General features: G+C 37.7%; 1 protein-coding gene across 4 annotated transcripts in view; it reads right to left on the reverse strand.

Moving 5' to 3' along the window:
• The window catches only part of MYO5A (myosin VA), a 210,103-nt gene that overhangs the window by 128,980 nt on the left and 55,850 nt on the right, over positions 1-25,273 (reverse strand). For all 4 annotated transcript variants that reach the window (XM_053595125.1, XM_053595127.1, XM_053595126.1 and 1 more), the window contains exons 2-4: positions 12,547-12,657; positions 5,861-6,032; positions 4,206-4,350 (exon numbers count right to left, since the gene is read on the reverse strand). In XM_053595125.1, coding sequence (XP_053451100.1) covers positions 4,206-4,350; positions 5,861-6,032; positions 12,547-12,657 — 428 coding nt within the window. The remainder of the gene's footprint in view (positions 1-4,205; positions 4,351-5,860; positions 6,033-12,546; positions 12,658-25,273) is intronic.

The raw sequence follows: 25,273 nt of genomic DNA on the forward strand, positions 1-25,273 counted from the left end.
CAATATTTAGTTTATTTTTGAAGTGTAAATATTTACTATAGAAAAGCATGCTGGGGTGGCACCTGTGGCTCAGTGAGTAGGGCGCCAGCCCCATACATCGAGGGTGGTGGGTTCAAACCTGCCCTGGCCAAACTGCAACAAAAAATATCCGGGCATTGTGGCGGGTGCCTGTAGTAGAGCAGAGCTGGACTTTTATACCCCACATGTCCAGATTTCTGGGCTAAGTCTATACCATGCTCCTTCTGCTTTGCTAAACTGGTCTTCACCATGTCTGCCATGGAAAAAAGTAGAGAAAAATGCTTATGTCTTCATCAAATATACAGATAATAAATGCATACCACAGAATATTGCAAATGTAAAGCTAGATCATTAGTGAAATTGTTTCATTTCATAGATGATAAAATAGAGACTCAGAAAGATCAGGAGATTTATGCTTATACAGTTAGTTATTGGTAGAAAGGCAACTAGCACAGATAAGTTTAGCCTATACCAAGGCTAACTGAACATAAATAAATTATTTCAAGATAACTTATAAGTTAAACATAATAAAATTGATTTATTCTATCATTCACAATGGAGAAAAATACAGCAAATTAAAGAAATCAATACTATCTGGTTTTAAGGAAACGAAACAAAATGACCCCGATGTTATAAGAAAAATAATATTGTGATATTAGAGAAAATAAGTTTCAGTATAAGGAAAGATTAGAAGAATGTGAAAAAAGACTATGAGAAGAAAAGTAGACACAGTAGTCCACTGAGTTTTTCTCCTCTTTAAGACAACAGTACAAGTAAAATTAAGAGGCTATTCTAGGGAAGTATATTATGAGGACATTTTATCAAGGAACGTATTTATGAAGCAGCCATGAGACAAGGATCTTGGTTAATGCTACTGTCACTGAACATACATCTGTGTGGGAAGAATCATTAGTGTCAGCTTTGCTTTGAGGACAGATACCTAAAACACCATTTCGACATTAAAGATCTAAAATGGAACTCCACCCCCTCCTCTCTACCCCTATCCCACACACATTACAACTTGCTCTTCCCACCACCCTCTCCATCTTACTGAATGGCAGCTCCAACCTTCTAGGTGCTCAAAATTCTTGCTGTCATCTTCTCCTCTGCCTCACATAAGCAAGGCTTTGCCAGTTCTATCTTAAAATAGGTCCAAAATCCATCTATTTCTTACCATCTCCACCAGTTTCCTCCTCAACTAAATTATTATCTCTTATTTGGATCAATGCAATAACCTCCTAACTAGTCTCCTAGGTTCTACCCTTCCCAGTACAATCTATTCTTTTGGTGTGTGTGTGACTTTACTTTTAATATAATTTCAAACTTAACAGAAAATTACAAAAATAATAAAATGAATTTACTATTCAGAATCACCAATTGTTTAGCTTTTGTCATTTGCTTTATTAATCTGTTTCTCTTAGTCTGAGATCCTCTGAAACATTTAAGAGTAGGTTACAGACATGATGACTCTTACATCTTTTAAAGTATAATTCCTAAGAACAGAGACATAATGATCAAAAACAGGAAATATAACAATATGTAACACCATTACTAATCAATCTACATTCCAATTGTATCAATCATCAAGCAATGTCATGCAGCAAACTGTGTATTATTTATTTTTGCTATCATGCCTTATGTCGTGGGTAGAAATTTTTATCAAATTTGTTCATTGTAATGTTCCCATATACACAGAACAGTGCCTGGTGTTCGGATGGTGCTCAATAAATTCCCTTGAGATGAATCAAATTGTACTTTCTCTGAAGATGTGAGGGGCCTCTAGGGATGGTGGCAATGTAAAATACCAGGATTCATATCTAGTGAAGATGACATCTTCATTAAGCAAAAAAAAAAAAAAAAATAGCAAGAAATGATTTTGCAGAATTGACATTATGACTATGAGCTTAAGCAGACATGGTCTATTTAATTGTTGTGGTAGATTTTATGGGTATAAATTTATTCATATAAATGATAAACATCATAGTTGACTAAAATGTATTTTAAAACTGCCTAAAAGAGAAAATTGAGCAAAGGAAAAAAAAAATCTTCAGTTAAGAAATCACTTTGAGTGATTGAGTCATACTGGGTAATGAAAGGAAAAAATGATAGGAAATCACAGTAAGTCTAAGGGTAAAAAACCAGAAATACTCACATAAATCTAATACTATCTGTGGATTACCAGTAACAAAGATGGTATGAACCATACTTTAATATTTATGAATAGTATTTTCCAAGGAGTCATAATTCTCTGAGCAATATCAAATTTTCAGAAATTATTTTTGGAATCTAGCCCTCCATGTGATTTCCTCTCTGCCTACGAGTTCTCAGGTTGTATTGAGTGATGCCAAAGTGGTACTGCAATTCTCCAGTACTGTACAAATCAAATATTGGTAGTCTTTTCCAACTTACAGAAAAAAATATGGATGGAAGTTTCTCAATTATAAGCTTAAAAAATAATGGTTAAACTTTGAAAACTCATTACTATTTTATAGCAGAAACTGGCATAAATACATCATGCTTTGTAGACTTAAACTGTTTAGTCGTTTCATATTCAGTATACAGTAGAACCTGTGTAAGCTGACCACCCATGGGACTTCAACCAACAGGTCAACACACAGAGGTGGTCAAGCATAGGAAACTAGGCCTACTCTACTGATACACATTTATGGTGCATCTCTAGTCTAAGAAAATTAGGTCAACTTCGACTTAAAGAGGTAGTCAACTATGGAGGTTCTATTGTATTCATATTTCATAGTGTGAAAAGACTACTGCATTTGAAAACTGGTCTTCCTAATTATGTGATCTTAGAAAAGGTGTACTTCTCAGTGTTTCTGTTTTCTCGTTTGTAAAATGAATATTAATAATAATGCCAAACTCTAAAAAATGCTATGAGAATAAAACTAATAAATGGAAAGCAATTAAATAATGCCCTACAGAGAGAAAGCTCATAAAAACTATTAGCTGCTCCTAGAAGTATTAGTATTAATATTATTTTATTATTAAAAGGGCATAATGACTTCTATGGACTCTGTCATTGAAGCAATTCTAAAATTCTGTCACACACTCTTCCAGTCTAGAGACAAGAAAATAAAAACCTCTGCTGTATAAGTTTTTTCTCTACTTTATAAATTGCTTGAGGGTTTCTTATATCATATTTATGATATGCCGAGTTCTGCTTTACAGGCTATAGGAATGAGTTAAATATATGTTATTCACAGTTTTACATTACATTATTAAGAGTATAGTCTTGAAAGTAGTATTTTTCTCCCATCTCTCTCCTCAAAATATTAGGGTCCTATGGTTAATATTAGAGACATTTTGCAGATGCTACTGAGAATCACTGATGCCCTGTCATATAAGACTAACATTAAAATTCACACTTCCCTTTAGATTTAATTCTCTAGAATACAGTCTTTTTCCCAGCTTATACTCCTCTTACTTTTCTGGCTTTTGTCACTCATTAGCTGAGTGACATTGGGTAAATCACTTAATACCACTGAACTTTAATCTCTTCATCTGTAAAACATTACATCTGTCCTTGCCTAGTATAAATCATGTTTAAATTCCAAAGGTAGTTTTTAAAAACTATGTCTGGGTACCTGTAGCATAGAGGTTAGAGCACCGGCCCTAGGCACCAGGAGTGGCAGGTTCAAAACTGGCCCAGGCCTGCTTAACAAAATAAATAAATAAAGTACTGCTTAAAAACTACATATCCTTTCATAAATGTGAGATTATTTTAATATTTAATAATAATTCAAGCTATCTGAGACAAATTGGCAAAAGCTGCTTATCTACTAATTAGTTACAAAGTGCCATTCACTTCACTTATTCATTTATTTTTTTGGGACAGTCTCACTATGTCACCCTTGGTAGAATACTGTGGCGTCACAGCTCACAGTAACCTCAAACTCCTAGGCTCAAACGATTCTCTTGCCTCAGCCTCCCAAGTAGCTGGGACTAAAGGCTCCCACCACAACTTTGGGCTGTTTTTAGTTTCTTGCTCTTGCTCAGGCTGGTCTCAAACCTGTGAGCTCAAGCAATCCATCCGCCTCAGCCTCTCAAAGTGCTAGGATTACAGGTGTGAGCCACTGTGCCCAGCCCATTCACTTTAATATATCTGTCACTTAGCAAAGAAGAAATTATTATATAATAAGAGCCATGAAATAGAGAAGAAAGCTTCCACCAACCTGGCCATTTGCTTGTAAGCTTCTTCAGCTACTGCAAAGATATGTGGATCCATATCACCCATGTTCTGACCACTGTATGCATTAATAATATCTTCTCCATAAATAGGTAGCTGTTCATAGGGATTTATAGCTACTAGGACTATACCTGGGGGTGTGGGGGAGGTAGACAAGAAAAAAAAGCAGTCAACAATATCCCAATAGGCATATCAAACTCAACAAAATGGGACTCGAGTTAAAATAAAACTTTATTTCAATTTAGTTAATATTAAACTAATAAATTGTTCAAGGATCAAAATGCACCATAGCCTTTGCCTGTGAACCTGTTATATGTAGTACTAACTAAAACATCATTTAAAAACTGGACTACGCTATTTAATGTAGCAATTTTATAAGAACTTTAAACATTCTCTTAATATTTAATCCAAAAATTCTACTTTTAGAAATTTATCCACATGAAATAATCAGAAATATATAATTAGGGGTTTTTTTCAACAGAGATGTTTACCATAATATTATTCCTAACAGTGAAAATGTAAACAAACAAAATATATAATACCAAGAGAGTAGGTGAAAACATTCTGTTACATCCATATGACAGACTATCATGCTACCACCATAAATCATATTTCTAAAGATTATTAAATTTCATAGGAGAACACGATACAAAACTACATTTAGACTTTTATTCCAATTTTGTATGTACTTCTACCCTCTTACACATATATACTGAAAGAAAATTAGTCAACAAAATACTGGCTATTTTTTAATGATAAATTACATGTAATTGTTTTTCCTTTTTTATACTTCTCTATATTTCCTAAAAATATTTCAGTAGGTGTATATTAATTTAATTAGGTCATTAACTCAGCAAGTATTTATTCAGTTCCAACTATGTCTCTTTTCTAAGTGCCAGTAACAGTAAACAAAAAAAGACAAACCTTCCCTAATAGAGCTTATATTCTAGTGGGAAATTCACACAACTAACAAGATAAGGAAAAAATATATATATATACATGTAAAATAAATAAATAAAGATTTTAAAAGTCAATGGGGAAAAAAAGAGCCAGAGAAAATAATGGATCAGAATAAACTGAGAAAGAGAGACAAAGAAGGCATGACAGAAAGAAGGGAAAGGGACGCAGACTTGAAAGATGAAAAGCATCAGGAGCTGGGCGGCTGGCAGCTAATACTGCAATAAGCAGGGGCCCAAGCAAGCAGGAACAAGCAAGAAGAACTACCACAGGTTAAGCCAGTGCTGTGTTTCTAAAGTACCTAACAAACAGACAGCACTAAACTTCCTGAGCCTGCTGCTCCTAAGGAAAGTCCTTGGACACTAGTCCTCACATAGTAGTTTTTGTAAGAGATGAAAATAAATGGTGAATTTAGAACTAAATCTGACATATGACTTCTGTGGGAGAAAAAAAAAAAAAATAGGCCCAGCTCTTTTTATTTTGAGCAAAATTAGGTAAGTTCACGAGTTTAATATAATATGCAACTTGGCTAATAAATACTGGTAAATCTTTTTGATAATTCTGAAGTGATTTTGTCTCTAACAGAAAATCTAACCACAGCCTAATTTTCTCATGCACAATGTTCACATGGCTATGTCCATTAGACAAAAGAGTTCATTCTACCTGACAGGAAAGCATACTTACCACAATATGTATAAATAAGTTTGGAATCAATAAAGCGGACTCTGAGATTATGGAGCACAGCAGGCTCATGGAGATAGCTGAGGGCTGTGAGGTCATTTTCACCAACAAGTATGTCAGGGTTTCGCAAGTGAGGCAGCTCCTTGGTCTTTGGATCTAGACGGTATTCCAAATCCTGAAAATGCACAAAATACAGTATCTAGATAAATCATGGCAAGGAATGTGAAACAGGCCTATGCATCTTGTTTATTTCCTACTCTCAATTTGCTTCTCAGCTATCCAACATGTTCTTTTCCTAATATCACAGAAACTGGTGGATATGCAAACAATATGGATTATTTCTTTTTCATTAAACATATTAACTTTTATTAACAATTTTCACTAACATACTTCGAGCAGTCATGGCCTAGACCTATTTTACTCAGTTACTGGATCACAATATTTTATTCTTTAAATGGACTCTCCCCACCCCTTTTATAAGTAACAATATAAAAGAGTGGTCAAGAACCTGACTCTAGAATCCAATCAACCTGAGTTCAAATTCTGACACTGAAAATTACTTTGTATGTTGTTTCCTATATGTTATTTAATCCAAACCCCCATTTGTAAAATGGGTTCTCAGAGTTAAATTAAATGATGCAATGCCTGGCAGGTGGTAAATACTTAGGAACCCTGACAATGAGAGGCCCAAGAATCTCTAGAAATTATGTGAAACACTTTGTGTATATGCACATATGTGTACACATATATATATATATGTGTGTGTGTACTTTGGGGGGAAAGACAGTTCATAGTTTTCATTAGGTTTAACAAGGTACCTACTCCCAAAAGTTAAGAAGTATTATTCACTTTAACGTCATAGAGAATATGACTTTATGGCAAAGTCAAACATGGAAATTGTCACTCAACTATGTATTAAGGGCAAATAACACAGGACAAGTAAAAAGGGGTGGGGGATGCACCCTCACCACTTCTCTGTGTGTTTATTAGGATATAATGTCATTCCCCAGGGCTGACCTGTCCTTTCACTGGCCCAGTCAATACACAACTGCCTGTTCCCTTGCTGTCCCCAGCTGAGTGCTTTAAATTCTCCTCACTACATTCTCTAATAATATGAAAACATAGTGTTAGATCTGAGTAACAGTGACCTCCAAAGCATGTGGAATCTTTAGAAATGTTCAAAATTTTCGTGGCTTAATTGGTAGTGTAGTTCATCATGGGTATTAACCAGAAGACTCTAGAATGGCAGAAAGACAACCCAAAACTCTCTTTCTAGTCTTCCTTAGTATGGGGTTGTTAGGTGGTAAGTGTCAGAAGGAGCTGGAATTGAGATATTAGGAGACATTAACATGCAGGAAGATCATCTAGAACATCTTCATGGAAATTTCCTTCTTGGCTTGAAATGAATATAACTTGCTCCTCTGAAATGAGCAGAAAGCACCAAATAAATGTACTCTTCTAATATTACAAAAGCCATGTTTCCTCTATTTTATTCTAGGACCCTAAGTGAGTATAGTTTGAAAAAGGAGAATGATTCTTGGATACTTGGTGAATTTTATAATGTGTGTCTTTTATTAAACAAATCATTCTATTTCTGGATTTTTTAAGAATTAAGGATTAATAAAATTAAACATCAACAATGTACTCTGATTGGTACATTTGTTTCTTATAGAGGTATAATTTTACATGTATAACAAGTAAGTAATCTATGGCAGACAATGAAATCTAAAGAAAGAAGTACTTCAAAGGTGACCGCAGTGACAGTCAGCAACAAGATACATAGCACTTTTTGTAGGATGAGTTCGCGAACTTACTTGTCCATCTCGTGTGTGTGTGTGTGTATTTTGTTTCTTTCCTAGCTCTGTATGCAAAGAGAGCCTAGAAGCAGTGTCATTCCAACAGCAATGATCACACCTAGAACTCAGACTTTGGTAGCTAAATACCATCCTCCAATAAAAGGTACCAGGGCAGGGGCAGGGAAAATACAAGTATTTTGTGGTACCAGAAAGTAAGAAAGTGCTGTATTAAAAAAAGAAAAGTAAATAAGAAAAGGATGGGGACCTGTGAAGAAGGCAAAGGAACTAATCTACGAGAGCACTCGATGATCAAAACTGGAATAATCTGAGGGATAAAATAAATGATAATAATAAAAAATAAAAGAAATACCCATAAACCCATAATAAATTACTGAATTAGTAAATAAATGGGGGAAGAAAGTGGCAGTATTTTCTTTCTTTCTTTTTTTTTTTTTTGAGACAGAGCCTCAAACTGTCATCCTGGGTACAGTACTGTGGCATCACCGCTCACAGCAACCTCCAACTCTCGGGCTGAAGCAATTCTCTTCCCTCTGCCTCCCAAGTAGCTGGGACCACAGGCACCCACCACAACACCCGGCTATTTTTTGGTTGTAGCCATCATTGTTGTTCGGCTGGCCCAGGCTGGATTCGAACCCGCCAGCTCAGGTGTATGTGACTGGCGCCTTAGCTGCTTGAGCCATAGGCGCCAAGCCAATATTTTCCTATAAAAGAAATCCAATTAATAAATGTAGAAGGGGGGATGAGGTATAAAAAATTATCAGTGGGGTACAATGTCTACTACTGGGATTAGTGGGTATACCAAAAGCCCAGACTCCACCATTATGCAAGATGGACATGTAACATAATTCAACTTGCATCCCCTAAATCTATTAAAATTAAAAATAAATAAGTGAATGGATGAGCAATAAATGAATGACTATGGAAGGAAGGAAGGAAATGAAAAGTCACCACTAAAACATCGCAGTGATACTTGCTAACAGGCAATGAACACTAAGATTAGTGGGCAAAGTTCAAAGACAAACAAGATATACATGGCCTCAAAGCCCCCCCCACCAGTAATATTCATTAGTTACAAAGGGAAAAATAGTAACTTTACAGTGCATAACATGGCAAACATCATCTTAACCAACTGATTATGGCTAATATTACTAGTAATGAGACATACTGACATTGTACACCCTTTAATATGTTGCATCGAAATGATCACATCACTTCTATGGCACTCTTCCCAAAAAGCGATAACATAATCATGAGGAAACAGCATGATGGGACTTTCTACAGAACATCTGAACAGTACTTTTCAAAATGGTGATGGTTATGAAGGACAAAGAAAGACTGAGAAATTGCCACAACTAAGGATAATCAAAACGCAACCTATAAGCAGGGATTGAAGTGAAAAGGAGCATCAGTAGAAAAACTAGTGAAATCCCACTTGGCACCCGTAGCACAGTGGTTACAGCGCCAACCACATACACCGAGGGTGGGTTAGAACCCAGCTCTGGCTAACTAAAAAAAAAAAAAATGACAACTGCAACAAAAAATAGCCGGACATTGTGGTGGGCACCTGTAGTCCCAACTACTTGGGAAACTGAGGCAAGAGAAGAGTTAAGCACAAGAGTTTGAGGTTACTGTGAGTTGTGATGCCACAGCACTCTACCAAGGGTGACATAGTGAGACTCTGTCAACAAGAAAAAAAAAGGAAAAGAAAAGAAAAACTAGTGAAATCCTAATAAAGTCTGTAGTTTAGAAATTGTCTTATACCATGGTAATATCCTACTTGATTACTGTATACAGTTGTGCAAGGTTTCAAAATTAGGGGAAGTTAGGTGAATGGTATAAGGGAACTCTATTCTCTTTGAACTCTTTTTAAAGACTAAAACTATTTCAAAATAAAAGTTTTTGAAAACTAAGCATGGCTGTCAGATGTATATCTTAAAGCAATCCACTTATTAAACTATTTGCAAATATCCAATATGATCAAATAGAATAAGCACCAAAATTAGAGTAAAAATTCTATATTCAAATCTCACTTCAAATTCCAAAAGCCACTTCCTGGCTGTATGATCTTGGGCAAAACTACTTACTGTCTCTGAGCATTGGCATTTGGAAAATAGCGATTACATCATTTACCAACCTATGTGGTTGCCATGAACATCAACATGAGAAAATACAATACAGTCAAAAGTGTCTAACATTGGGCTTAACTCAGAGCAGGTGACCAATAAATGTTGAATAAATTAATTCCTTAGTTTCACATTCAAAGCCCTCCAAATTTGGCCTATTTCTTCTCTTTTTCCCAGCCAGTCTCCTCCCCTCAATTTTACTCACCTAAGATATATCCTTTAAGCTGCTAGCAATGAGTCTTCTCTAAAACCTGGCACCATTCCTCTTTTTACAAACGCCATAGACTGAAACAGCATCCACACCTTCCACTCACAAAAATTAATTCACAATGGATAACAGACTTAAGCCTAAGACATAAAACTATAAGAATTCTAGAAGAAAATGTTAGGAAAACTCTTTAGACATCAGCCTAGCCAAAGAATTTATAAAGAAGACCCCAAAGGCCATCACAGCAACAACAAATGGGACCTGATTGAATTTAAAAGCTTCTGTTCAGCCATGCAATCAGTATCAGATGCTATTCATCTGATGAAGGGCTGATGACCAGAATTTATAAAGAACTCAAGCAAATCAGTGAGAAAAAAAATCAAACAATTCCATAAAAAAGTGGCCAAAAGACGTCAGCACAAGCTTTACAAAAAAAAGAAGATAGACTGAAAAAATGCTCACTGTCTCTAATCATCCAGGAAATGTAAATCAAAACCACAATGAGATATCACCTAACTCCATGAGAATGGCTCTTATCAAAAAGTCCCCAAAAAACAGATGCTGGTGTAGACGTGGAGAAAAAGGAACTATTGTACACTGTGGGACTGTAAACTACTACAACCTCTATGGAAAGTCATAACTAAAAATAGACCTACCATTTGATCCAACAATCCCTCTATTGCAGTGGTTCTCAACCTTCCTAATGCCGTGACTCTTTAATACAGTTCCTGTGGGTCACGACCCACAGATTGAGAACCCTGCTCTATTGGATATTTACCCGAAGGAAAAAGTCATTTCGTCAAAAAGACACATGCACCCTCAAATACTTATAGCAGTGCAATTCACAATGGCAAAGATGTGGAAACAACCCAAGTACCCATCAATACATGAGTGGATTAATAAAATGTGATATATGTATACCATGGAGTACTACTCAGCCACAAAAAAGTGTTGAACCAATACCTTTTATAACAACCTGGATGGAACTAGAGACCATTCTTCTAAGAATCATAAGAAAGGGAAAAACACCACATCTACTCACTATTAAACTGGAACCAATTGATCAACACATTTGGTGGTAAAACTCAACAGAAAATAAGCAGATGGGAGAGGACAAGAAGAGTGTGTACCTGTCACACCTGACAAGTACAATGCACACTGACCAGGTGATGGGCACACTTATAACTTTGACTCATACTATACAAAAGGAATTCATGTAACCAAAATATTTGTACCCTTGTAATATTCTGAAATTTAAAATATAAAATATAATGTTTTCTCTGAACTCTGCTTCAGTAGTATCATATACATTTGATGTGTTCTGTTTTTATAATATTATTATTACTTTCTAGATAGTCTGCAATTTCATTTAGATTTGTCTTTTTGGCCCAAGATCTGTTCAATCCAAGATATTTTAAGTTTAGTTTCCTTGTTATGTTATTACTTTCTTGTTTTACTTCATTACTACTAAAAAAAATAAAAATAATGTATCATACCATTAATGTGTTTTCTCTCTACTCTTGCATGCCATGCTATTTATAAATAAATATCCATAACTATTTTTTTTTGTTGTTGTTGTTGTTGCAGTTTGGCCAGGGCTGGGTTTGAACCTGCCACCTTTGGCTTATGGGGCCGGTGCCCTACTCACTGAGCCACAGACGCCGCCCCATAACTATTTTTTTTTTTTTTTTGAGACAGAGTCTTATTTTGTCACCCTCGGTAGAGTGCCATGAAGTCATAGCTCACAGCAACCTCAAATTCTTGGGCTTACATGATTCTCTTGTCTCAGCCTCCCAAGTAGCTGGGACTATAGGCACCTGCCACAACGCCCATCTGTTTTTAGAGATCGAGTCTCACGCTGGCTCAGGCTGGTCTTGCACCTATGAGCTAAGGCAATCGAATGCCTCAGACTCCAAAGTGCTGGGATTACAGGTGTGAGCCACTGCACCTGGCCCAAGCATAATTATTAATGTGAATTATAATGTCTAGCAAGTTTTTTAAACCCCACTATAATCCTTCCCCATAGCATACAGTTAAGTCCAAGAGTTTTAGCATTAGATGTGAATCTAAACCTAATACTCACAATAAATTCTAGATCAAAATAAAAGATTTTTAAAGTATTTGCTAATTTTACTAACCTGTGTCATTGATAATTCTGTTAAGATAAAAAATTGAGTTTACCATTTTTATTCAGCTTAGTAAGTAAAAATTTTAGATTAGTTCAAAAAGTTAACTTCTAATTAGGCTTAAGTAAGTCAAAGTAAACTTACACTTTTGAACTCTCTTCACTCCAGGGGTGTCCAACTTGTGGCCATGGGCCAGGCTGCATGTGATTTTGTGAGGACTTTTTGTTTATCTGCAGTGTGGGATATTACGAAAACTATGCACAGACCTTTCTGTTTGCTAATCAGCTTTCACTAGTGTTCGTGTATTTAATGTTTGGCCCAAGAAAACGCTTACTCTTCCAATGTAAGAGTTGAAATGAACTCTTACTCTTCCCCTGCTTTAGGCCAAGACAGTAAATGAAAATAAAATTCTTACTTTTCCTTCTTCCAGGTGAAGCAGGAGGACTTTATCTCCTGGTTTATAATCTCTGAGCAGTTCTGCTGACTTCCAAACTTCCTCAGGATCAGGTATCCAAACCCTGGCAAACTAGAAGACAAAAAGAAAAAAATTAAAACTAATAAATAATTATTTTATAAATATTATTAATACATTGGCATATATTAATAAAACATATTATGACCTTACTTATAATTAAATAATTTATGAAGAGAAATACTGACCAATTTGAAATTGACTTTTTAAAATAGTCAATAAAAAGTGTTTTAGCTTCAAGTAGCACCACCATTCCCAAATTATATATAGAGTGTGTTCTAAAAAGAATAACTTCAATTAAAGCCTGGCTTTGTTTTATATAATAAACACCACCTGAAAATGTAATTTTAGGTAAAAATATACATTTAAAATCTATTTTTGAAACTCGTGTAGAGGCTCTGCCAATTTAAGCAGTATAACCATCTTTTTATGGCAGGATTTATAACTCAAATTTTTTTTCTAGCTTTTATTCTGTGCTCTGCAAAGCTTTGATGCTTTCACAGATATCCCTTAGGAACCATTAGGGTCAGAAGAGGAATAAGCTTGTGGCTTAGAGCCAAAGCTGTTTTACATACTAGGAGCCTGGAATTTTCTTTGAAAAAAGAGTTCTTTCGCTAATAAGAAAATGTTTAAAAAACACTGTTGTTTAGAATTTAGTTTCCCTTATTTATGAAGATGAATGGTAAAAATGATACACCTAGTCAACAATAAGCTTGGCACTGTGGCTTCAATACCATGAAAGAGGCATGGTGATCATCGGGGATTCCTAAAGCAGCATATCGTTAGCCTCAACTGTACACTTTCTAGACTTATGAGGGCTGTCCAGAAAGTATCCAGCCACATATGTCTCCATTTTTCATATTACATGGCTGGATACTTTCTAGACCTCTCCCATCAGCCAGTTGATCATGTGGTCAATTTTGGAGAAAAAGAACAAAGTATGGTAACTTGCACGAGTCCTTCAAATAGCACCCTGAAGAAGTGTTGTATGATTGCTTGAACTCTCCAGGAAGAAAACTCCCTTTTAAACACTTGTACTCTAAACTTTAATGCCCACTTTCATGAACAAATCACATGTGAAAATAGCACATGCTAAATTCAAAGGGCAAAGGGATGACATAATCCCAGCTGACAAGACCCAGGTTGAACTTAGCCTTTGGCCTGTATTTCTATCCTCATTTCATGTACATTCACCTCTAGATTTCATGTTCTTTTTTCTTTTTTTGTAGAAACAGTCTCACTTTATCGCCCTTGGTAGAGTGCTATGACGTCACAGGACTCACAGCAACCTCTAGCTCTTGGGCTTACGTGATTGTCTTGCCTCAGCCTCAGGCGCCCACCACAATGCCCAGCTATTTTTTGGTTGCAGTTTGGCCGGGGCTGGGTTTGAACCCGCCACCCTCAGTATATGGGGCCGGCGCCCTACTCACTGAGCCACAGGCGCCGCCCTCTAGATTTCATTAATTATTAATTGCTTGGAGCACTGACTTTAAGTAACATTTGGATTTGAGTATGCTAAATACGGGGCTGCTTCTGGCAAACTGTAAAAATATAATGGCTACTCGAAGGACTGCGCACTAAGAAGTTCTGGAAGCCATTGCCAAGTAAAAGAGAAATATATATGATCTAGTGATGGACTTATAGATGAGAGAAAGAGAACAAAAAGTAATGAGATTCAAGAGCATTTAAATTAAATGTCTCTTATTAATAAAATGTCAGCATACAACTGCCTAGATACTATGTTAACACCTTTATTGACAGATTTTCAAGTGTTGGGAGTTGCTATGGTATGACACAATAGTTTCCAAACTACTGGATTTCATGGCTGATAAAATTTTAAAAAAATAAAGTTTGGGGACTGACATAGGGTTGACTTTTAGTTTTGCCAAGTCAGATTACAACACCAGTTAAGTGTTAATGTTATTTACAAACAAGTAAAGGGAAGCTAAGGCCCTCATACTTACAGATGCAGATATTTAAATACAAATCTGTGATGTAACATCATCATCATTTAATAAAATAAAGGGCATTTTAACACTAAAACAGTGGGAAAATAGCCATTACAGTACATACGAATCTCTTACTATGGTCTACAAGGACCTTCACGATCTATCCTTTCCTACACCTGTCTACTTCTAAGCTGGAGTAACACAGGCTTTATTTCATTTCTTCAGAAACACAGGCTTGCTCATGCCTTTGCAAATCTCTCTGCAATGTGCTTCTCCCAGATCTTCTTGGGCCTGCTTCTTTCTCATTATTTAGAATTTAGCCCAAATGAAAACCTCTGCAAATAGGCCTTCCTAGATTTTTATAGCTGAAATCATCCCCAACTACCACTACCATTCTCTATTTTCTTTAGACCCCCATTACTATTTGAAATTACTTACTGTTAGGCTACTGTTTATTTACTTATTTATTGTCTCTCTTCTCTCAGAGAACATAAGCTCCATGTATGTGTGCTGTTCAACACTATGACTATGTATGTCCAGTACATGACATACAACTGGCACGTAGTAAGAATTTGTTGAAAGAAGCTCAGAATGAAAGACTTCTCCTTAAACTAAATATAAGCAATATCGTTAAAAATTCATCCAATTGTTGTATTTTTCTTTTAATATTATAGACACATACAAACTGAACAGTTTGCAGAGAAAAGAGTATTGAACTAGGCTGAGTTTTTTTAAATTTTATAACATTATGGGGGCGCAAATGTTTTGTTACATGAATACCTTGTATAAATGCTTAAGTCGGGGCTTTTAACGTGCCTATCACCAGAATAATGTTCATTGAACCTGACGGGTAAGTTCTTACCCCTCACTCATTTCCACTCTCTCCCCTTCTTGGTCTCCAATGTCCTTTACATCACTTTGTGCCTGTGTGTGTTCCATTTTTTAGTTCCCAATTATTAAAGAGTATATGTGGTGTTTGTTTTTCCACTCCTGAGATACTTCACTTAGAATTACAGTCTGCATTTCTAAGTTGCTACAAAAGACATTATTTCATTTCTTTTTATGGCTGATTCCAAGTTATATATATTCCACATCTTCTTAATCCACTCATGAACTGTTGTGCATTTAGGTTGATTCCATATCTTTGCAACTGAGACCTGTGGTGTGATAAACATTCAAGTGCAGGTATAAAATGCTTGATAAGGCCAGGTGTGGTGGCTCACACCTGTAGTTCTAGCACTTTGGGAGGCCAAGGCAAGTGGATTGCTTGAGCTCACGAGTTCAAGACCAGCCTGAGCAAAGAGTGAGCCTCACCGCTCCCCCATTCCCCATCTCTACTAAAAATAGAAAAACTGAGGCAAGAGGATCTCCTGAACTCAAGTTGGAGGTTGTTGTGAGCTATGATGCCAAGGCACTCTATCTGGGGTGACAGCTTGAGTCTCTGTCTCAAAAAAAAAATAAATAAATAAAATAAAATACTTGATAAAATGGCTTCTTTTGTTGCTGGATCAAATGATAAGTCTACATTTATTTCTTTGAAGACTCTCCATACTTTTTCCATAGAGTTCATATGAATACGCAGTCCCAACAACAGTGTGTAAGTGTTCCTTCCTCTGAATCTATGCCAGCATGTATTGCTTTTGACTTTATTTAATAATAATGGCCATTCTGACAGGGGGGAGGTGGTATCTCATTATGGTTTTGGTTTGCATTTTCCTGATGATTAGTGATGTTGAATATTTTTTCATGCTTGCTGGCCACTTGTTTATCTTCTTCTTTTTCTTTCCCCCCAAGTCTTACTCAGTTGCCCTAGGGTTAGAGTGTTGTGGCATCACAGCTCACAGCAACCTCAAACTTCTGGGCTCAAGCAATTCCCTTGCCTCAGCCTCCCTAGTAGCTGGGAGTACACATGCCCACCACAATGCCTGGCTATTTTTAGAGACAGGATCTCGCTCTTGCTCAGGCTGGTCTCAAACCCGAGCTCAGGCAATCCACCCACCTCAGCCTCCCAGAGTGCTAGGATTACAGTTGTGAGCCAGCACGCCCAGCCCTGCAGAAGCTTTTTAATTTGATTATGTCCTATTTATTTATTTTTGTTGTTGCTGTATTTGCCTTTGAGTCTTAGTAGTAAATTCTTTGCCTAGGCTGCTATCTATGGGAGTTTTTCCTATGTTTGCTTTAGAATATAAAATTTTATGGTATCATGCCTTCATCGATCTTGAATTAATTTTTGTATACAGTGAGAGACAGAGGTCCTGTTTTACTCTTCTGCACGTGGCTATCCAGTTTTCCCAGCACCATTTATTCAGCAGTGCTTCCTTTTCTAAACACGTTGTTCTCTCCTTGCCAAAGGGGATTAGCTGGTTATAGGTAGATGGCTTTTTGTGTGTGTGTGTGTGGTTTTTGGCCGGGGCTGGGTTTGAACCCACCACCTCTGGCATATGAGACCGGCGCCCTACTCCTTGAGCCACAGGCACCACCCAGTAGATAGCTTTTTATCTGGGTTTTTAAATTCTGTTTCATTGTCCTATGTCTTTATTTTTATATCAGTACCATATATCAGTACCATACCATCAGGCTTTGGGTTTGGTTTGCTTTTCTTTTTCTTGTTCCGTGAGATATAATGCCTCCAGATTTGTTCTGTTTATTGAGTTCCATTAGCTATTTGGGCTCTGCCTGGTTTAAAATGAAGCACAGAATTATTTTTTCTAGATCTGTGAAATATGATGTTGGTATTTTGATGGAGATTGTGTTGAATTTGTAAATCACTTTGGGTAGTCTGGACATTTTAATGATGTTGATTCTACCATGGGCATAGGATGTTGATTTCTGTTACCAGTGTTTTGTAGTACTCCTTATAAAGAGTACTCCTTGGTAAGGATATTCTTAGGTATTTAATTTTATTTATAGCTATTGTGAATGGTATGGAGTCCTTGATTTAACTCTTAGCTTGACTGTTATTAGTATACAGAAATGTTATTGATTTGTGTACTTTGATTTTATAACTTGAGATGTTATTGAATTTGTTTGTTGATTCTAGAAGTATTTTACGGAAGTCTTTCAGTGTTCTAGTTAAAAGATCATATTGTCAGCAAACAAGGATAGTTTGACCTCCTCTTTCCCTTTCTTTCTTTCTTTTTCTTGCCTGTTTGGTCTGGCTAGGATTTCCAATATTATGTTAAATAGAAGTGGTGGCAGTGGGCCTCCGTATCTTGTTGTAGTTCTTAGGGGAAACACTTTCAACTTTTCCCTATTCGGTGTGATACTGGCTATGGGTTTGTCGTATATGGCTTTTATAATTTTTCTTTTTTTTTTTGAGGCAGAGTCTCACTATGTCACCTTCGGCAGAGTGCCATAGCGTCACAGCTCACAGCAACCTCATGCTCTTTGGGCTTAAGCAATTCTCTTACCTCAGCCTCCCAAGTAGCTGGGACTACAGGTGCCCACCACAATACCCGCTATTTTTTTGTTGTAGTTGTCATTGTTTAGCATGCCCAGGCTGGGTTTGAACCTACCAGCCCTGGTGTATGTGGCTGGCACCTAACCAGCCCTGGTGTATGTGGCCATCACCCTAACCACTGAGCTATGGGCACGAAGCCAGACTTATAATTTTGAGGTATGTTCCTTCTATGCCTAGTTTCTTGAGGATTTTTATCATGAAAGGGTGCTGGATTTTATTGAATGCTTTTACTCATCTATTGAAATGATCATATGGTCTTTGTTTTAGCTTATGTTTACGTGGTGGATCATGTTTATTGATTTGTGTATGTTAAACAATCCTTGCATCCCTAGGATGAAACCCATTTGATCACAGGAATTATCTTTTTGATGTGGTGTTGAATTTGATTTGCTAATATTTTATTGAAGATATATACATTTTTATTCATATACATTTTTGTTCATAAGAGATATTGTTCATTAAGAGATATTTCTGTAAACTGTAGTTTTCTTGCTGTTGTATCCTTTCCTGGCTTTGGTATCAAGATGATTCTGGCTTCACAGAATGAATTAGGAAGTATACCCATGTTCTTGATGTTACGGAATAATTTCAGTAGGATAGGTACGGGTTCTCTGTAGGTCTGGTAGAATTTGGCTGTGAATACATCTAATACAGGGATTTTATTTGTTGGAAGATTTGCTTCAGTATTGCTGCTAATTATTGGTCTGTCAAGATTTCTATTTTTTACTGATTCAGGCTGGAGAGGTTGTGTGTTTCCAGGAATTTATCCATTTCCTCTATGTTTTCTAGTTTCTGTGTAAAGGATTACATAATATTCATGAATAATATTTTTATCTGTGCAGCATCAGTTGTAATGTCTCCTTTTTCAGTTCTCATTTTTCTTACTTGAATCTTCTTGATTCTATTTCTGGATAATCTGGCTGGTGGTCTACCAATTTTGTTTACCTTTTCAAAGAACCAATGTCTTGTTTTGTTGATCCTTGATGTGCGTGTGTGTTTTTGTGGGTTTTTTTCTCTTCTGTTTTGCTTAGTTCTGCTCTGTGCTTTGTTATTTCCCTTCTTCTGCTGGCTTTGGGTGTGGTTTGCTCTTCTTTTTCTTGTTCCATGAGACACACCCTTAGACTGCTAACTTGTGATCTTTCTGTCTTTTTGATGTAAGCATAAAAGCCCTTAGGACTGCTTTTGCGATATGCCATACATACTGATGGCTGGTGTTGCCTTTGCCATTCTGTTTGAGAAATCTTTTGATTCACATCTTAATTTCATCACTGGCCCAAAGGTCATTCAGTAGCAGGTTTTTTTAACTTCTACAACTTTGTGTAGATTTGAGTTTCTCTTGGAATTGATTTCTAGTTTTATTCCACTGTAGTCTGAGAAGATACATGGTATGATTTCAGTTTTTGTCAATTTTCTGAGACTTATTTGGAGGACTAAGATATAATCAATCTTGAAGAATGCTCCACATGCTGATGAAAAGAATGTATATTCGGTAGTTTTGGCATAGAATGCTCTGTAAACATCTGTTAGGGTCCCCTTTAAGTTTACTATTTCTTTATTGATTTTCTGCTTTAACAATCTGCGAAGCTGTCTGTAGGACACTGACGTCCCCACCAATTACAATTCTATTGTTAATTTGTTTGCTTAGATCTAGTAGGATTTGCTTTTCGAATCTGGGAGCTCCTGTGTTAGGTGTATATATATTAAAGATTGTTGTGTTTTCCGGTTGAAGTACTCCCTTTACCATTAGGTAATGACCATCTATGTCTTTTTTTTTTTTTTTTAACCATTCTTGATTTAAAGTCTATTTTATCTGAAATGAGAATGGGTAAACCTGCTCACATTTGGTTTCCATTTGCAAGGAATTTTTTTTCCATCCTTTTATCTTGAGTCTGTGTGAGTCCTTGTGAGTTATGTATGTTTCTTGGAGCATATACCTGGAGTATGTTTTCTATCCATTCAGCCAGTCTATGTCTTTTAAGTGGGGGATTAAGACTATTTACATTCAGTATTAGTATTGATAAGTACAATACTGTTCTGTTCACTGTGTCAAATGATAACTCGTTCTTTTGATTTCTCTCTTGTGCTTTGTTTTATAAGGCAAAGAAAGTTAAGTGAGCTTTAATTTTCAGATGTTTTTACATTGGTGAGTATGGATTGTGCTGATCCATGTATAACGCAGTTCTAGGTACTTCCTATAGGGCAGGTCTAGTTGTGACTAATTCCCTTAGTACTTGCTTGTCTGGATAAGTTTTTATTTCTCCTTTACTTATGAAACTTAGTTTTATAGGATTCATATTTCTTGGCTGGCAGCTGTTCTGTTTAAGAATACTATAAGTGGGAACCCAATCCCTTCTGACCTGCAAGGTCTCTGCTGAGAAGTCTGCTATTAGCCTGATGGGCTTTCCTTTGTAGTTTAGTTGTTGTTTTCATCTTGCTGCTTGTAGAATTTTTTCCTTCATTTTTACTTTGTCCAAGTTGATGACTATATGTCTTGGAGATGTACTATTATTTTGTTATGAATCTTCCTGGAGTTTAACGACCATGTCGTATCCTGGACATCTGAATCTTTGGAAATACCAGGGAAGTTTTCCTCAATAATTCCCTGAAATATATTTTCCATGCTTTTTCCTTTTTCTTCTTCTCTCTCAGGGCTATCTATAATTCATATTTTGGTTTGCTTCACAGAGTCCCATATTTCTCTCAGTGACTGTTCATTTTTCTTTATTCTACATCTTTGAATGACTGGGTTAGTTCAAGAGCCTTTTCTTCAAGCTCTTTCCTCTTCTTGGTCTAGTCTGTTACTGATGCCTCTGCTGTATTTGGAAACTCTCTAAATGATCCTTTCATTTTGTTAAGTTCTGTTATATTTTTTCTTAAGTTGTCTAGCTGTTTGTCAATTTTTTCATTTTATCATAGATGTCCTACAATTTCTTTTTGGCTTCTTTGTGTTGGTTTTCAACTTTCTCTTCAATCACATTCATCTTGTTTACCATTCATTTTGTGAAATCCATTTCTTTTTTTTGGGGGGGGGGGCACCATACACTGGTTTTATAGACCGTTTGACACATTTTCATCACACTGGTTAACATAGCCTTCCTGGCATTTTCTTAAGTCATTGTGTTAAGACATTTTCACTCTACATTTACTAAGTTTCACATACACCCTTGTAAGATGCACCGCAGGCGTAATCCCACCAATCACCCTCCCTCCGCCCACCTCCCACCTCCCTCCCCTTCCTTTCCCCCATTCGTAGGTTATAACTGGGTTATAGCTTTCATGTGAAAGCCATAAATTAGTTTCATAGTAGGGCTGAGTACATTGGACAATTTTTCTTCCATTCTTGAGATACTTTACTTAGAAGAATATGTTCCAGCTCCATCCATGTAAACATGAAAGAGGTAAAGTCTCCATCTTTCTTTAAGGCTGCACAATATTCCATGATGTACATATACCACAATTTATTAATCCATTCGTGGATCGATGGGCATTTGGGCTTTTTGTGAAATCCATTTCTGACATTTTGACAATTTCCTTTTGGTTGGGGTCCATTGCTATAGATCCATTGTGATCCCTCAGGGGCATCGAACTAACTTGTTTTTTCATGTTGACAGAGCTCCTTTGCCAGTTTCTTCTCAACTGAAATCTCTTCTCTGAGCTCAGGGAAGATAGGTTTGCAACATAACTGTTCACCTTTGATGGGAACTCTTCTACTTAGTGGGAAGTAAGAGTGGTCCCTAGATGGTTCTTCTGTTTTGTTTTTGTTTTGAGACAGGGTCTCACCCTGTTGCCCCTAGCTAGAGTGCCGTGGTGTCCTAGCTCACAGCAACCTTAAACTCCTGGGCTCAGGTAATTCTCCTGCCTCAACCTCCCGAGTAGCTAGGACTGCAGGTACCCACCACAACACTCAGCTAATTTTTCTATTTTTAGTAGTGACAAGGTCTTGCTCTTGCTCAGGCTGGTCTTGAACTCCTGAACTCAAGCAATCCACCCACCTCAGCCTCCCAGAGTGCTAGGATTACAGGCATGAGCCACTACACCCAACTTAGCTATAATCTGGAAGACTGACTCAGCTGGGGTGGTCCATGAAGCACCTATGTGTTGTCCCATTCACTGTGATTGTCATAGTCTAAACTGGTGCTGGATGATCTTTCTATAAAGTGGTGGGTTATTCCCACTACTGGAAGCTTGGACTGGAGGCTGAGCAAGTCCTTCTCCATGGGAGGGTGGCACTGTGGGAGATTGCTCTGTCTGGGTCTTCCCACAATGGTGGCAGTGGCAGCTAAGTGAGGCTATCTAGGCAGTGGTCATGAACATCAAGACCACGGGTGTTCACTCCAACTGGGTCTAGATGTAATGGTGGCTTGAGGCTAGAAGATCCCTGGTAGGACACTGGACCACAAGGGCAGTTTCCACCAGCCAGGCAGTGGGAACCATGGTGGCCAGGCTATACATTCTGGCAACATCACCAGAGCTTCAGATGTGGGGCCTCAAGGGCAGAGCTGCAGGACCCAATGGCAGTGGGAAAGCCTTGGAACCAGGGCTCTGGGGCCAGCAGCAGCACTGGAACCTTGGGGGTGGGGCGCAGGATATGAAAGCAACAAGGGAACCCTGGAGTCAGGGCTGCAGGGCCAAGTAGCAACGTGAGAACCACAAGGACAGAGCTGTGGGGCTGGGTGGCAGCCTGAGGGTTGTGAGGGTGGGGCCACAGGGCAGGGTTACCAGGAAGTTGGCATTCTTCCCCTGCCAATGTCCTGCCCTGGCAGTCACCACAGGGCTTTTTAAGTGGCATGTGTGGTGCCTGTTCTGCTCAGATCCCCTGTGTGGGGAAAGGGTGCTCAGGTCCCAGTCATGGAGCATGCGAGAGCATCCAATCTCCTCACTTCCTCCCTGGCCCAGCCATGGCGATGAGGAGGTAGCTGTTGCAAAGCAAAGCCCATGGTGCCATGGTGTTCTAGAACTGAAAGCTCAGAATGGTATTAGATGCAACAACCCAGGAACAAGAGGCACCAGGTTCCTGCTGTGGCCCATTCTCTGGGACAATGTTACTGCACAAACTCCAAGTAGCTCCCTGATCAGTCTGGAGGTCAGTGGTGGTGGTGCTGGGGATCCTCTTACCACTCAAGCCACCGTGCCCATGAGGGGACCGTAGAACCCCAGGGTTCCTCCTATCCATCCCAAATGGGTGGACACTTCCCCCAGGTACTGTCTAATCACCTTCCGCCTTCAGTATATGGGGCCAGCACCCTACCACTGAGCCACAGGTGCCACCCCTCCACAAGTATTTTTCAATGGTAGGTACTTTGCCAAAGGTTAGATGTTCAGGAGGTAGATGTCAACAACACTTTTAGATAAGTAGAGGGAGGTCAAGGCCCTCATACTCACCAGAGGCAAGATATTTAAACACTAAATACCACCCTGATAACCAACGTCCCCTTTATCTTATTTTTTTGGAAAGTATCCAAGGAGAAAAGTCCAGAAACCATTCTATTATTACCATTGCCTTTTTGTGGTTCTTTTCCTCTTAACCAATGAGATCAGTGACTATGCAGAAACAATTATATCAGAATTGGGTCAATCTGTGCAGTATATACTTTAGGTGGTGGCACAGAGGGAAATCTCAACCTGACATGCCCCTTTCTACTGCCTCTGTCACTTCCAACCCTACCTCCCACTCATCCTCCAGACCCCAAAGCAAATACCATGGCATCCCTGAGGAACAGGACTAAACTTGTCCAATCACAACCATTATGAAGATGGGGAAGGAGGGAGGCACGAAGACAAGCCCCAGGACACATGAGAAACCTAGAAATGGGACATAGCAATGATTCAGGAGCAATCAGACACAGGAGTAGATACTTGCTCACTAAGTCTGCTGAAGGGCCTCCTGGTAACAAAGAAAAAGGAAACAATGATGTAGGAACTGATAGGAGAAAGAAAAACAAGGGCTTGAGAATTGGGTTACTGTGATTAAAGTAAAAAAAAAAAAACTATCAGAAAAGAAGAAATAAGAAACCTTAAAACAAATTATAATGTAAACACAGATCAAAAATTTGTGACAATTCAAATGAACCAGTTGATTAGAAATAAGAGTAGGACAAAATGGAGATGGGCTGGAATGTATAATCATTAAAATCTGACAAAATAATGGTAGCAGATTTAAGCTGCATAATAGCTTGCAATTAAAATAAAAGCCATCTGTCCTTTCATAGTATAATTTAATGAGGCCTGTCTTGGCAGTGATGAGGTAATTCTTGCAGAGTCTAATGTAAGAGCGCTAGAAAGGTGGATTTCTGGAACATGTTTGCGCTGGTACACATCAGAGAGAGGCAGTGAACAGTGCTGCCAGCTCACCCAGCACAGTCCTCCCACCTTCTTGGGGTTACACCCATCCCTGCATGTGTAAGGAGGCGTCAGTCATCTTTTCTTTTAGCATTGTACCTCAGTGACACCACTGAAGAGGTCCTTGATTAATGAAGATGACTCACTGGAAGTTTTGCTAACTTGCGTTTCGTCAGTCTAGGATGCCTGAGGTGTGGGCACCAAAAACAGTTGCTTCTTCTGATGCCCCAGACACTTCAGGAACAAGATTGACATCACTAACAGAGTAATCTGACCAGCTCTCAAAACCCAAAGAATCTGACCCATGTGGTTCACTCTTCTCCCCCAAACCTCCACAAATCTTTTCTTATTTTCACATAGCATATGTGCATATTTTTCCTAGCTTTCCTGTTGAATCATAGGCAGCTTGGCAACTTGGAATCTGCCATGGTTAGTTTTTGATATCCCACTGTGAATGTCTGCAAAAATGAGAGCTTTATATGACACTCATATAGAAATAGCCTATTATACAAAACTATGTGTGCCTCTGAGCTACAAAATAAAGCAGGAGAAAAATCTTGAATTATTATCCACACCTCTTCCTCTGAAATCTGATTATTAACATCAATATTCAATTAATTCATCTGACTCTTATGGCATGTTTTGGGTATAAAAAATTCAGGAACTACTATTTTAAAAGCACATATTGGGTTTTCCAAGGTAAAGGAAACAAAAATTACTAAAGAAACTAGGAAATCTAGAAAATTTTGTATATTTTTAAGCTTATTATGAAAAGTCAGACATATGAAAATACACTCACACACATACACAACAAATATTTCTTGAATAAAAGAATGATATAACTAACTCTCATACACTTATCACTTAGGTTCAAAAACAGAATATTATAAACGTTTCCTTCCCCTCTACTTTTCACTCACCA

Source organism: Nycticebus coucang, chromosome 6 (genome assembly GCF_027406575.1).
Source record: "Nycticebus coucang isolate mNycCou1 chromosome 6, mNycCou1.pri, whole genome shotgun sequence".
NCBI lineage: Eukaryota > Metazoa > Chordata > Mammalia > Primates > Lorisidae > Nycticebus > Nycticebus coucang.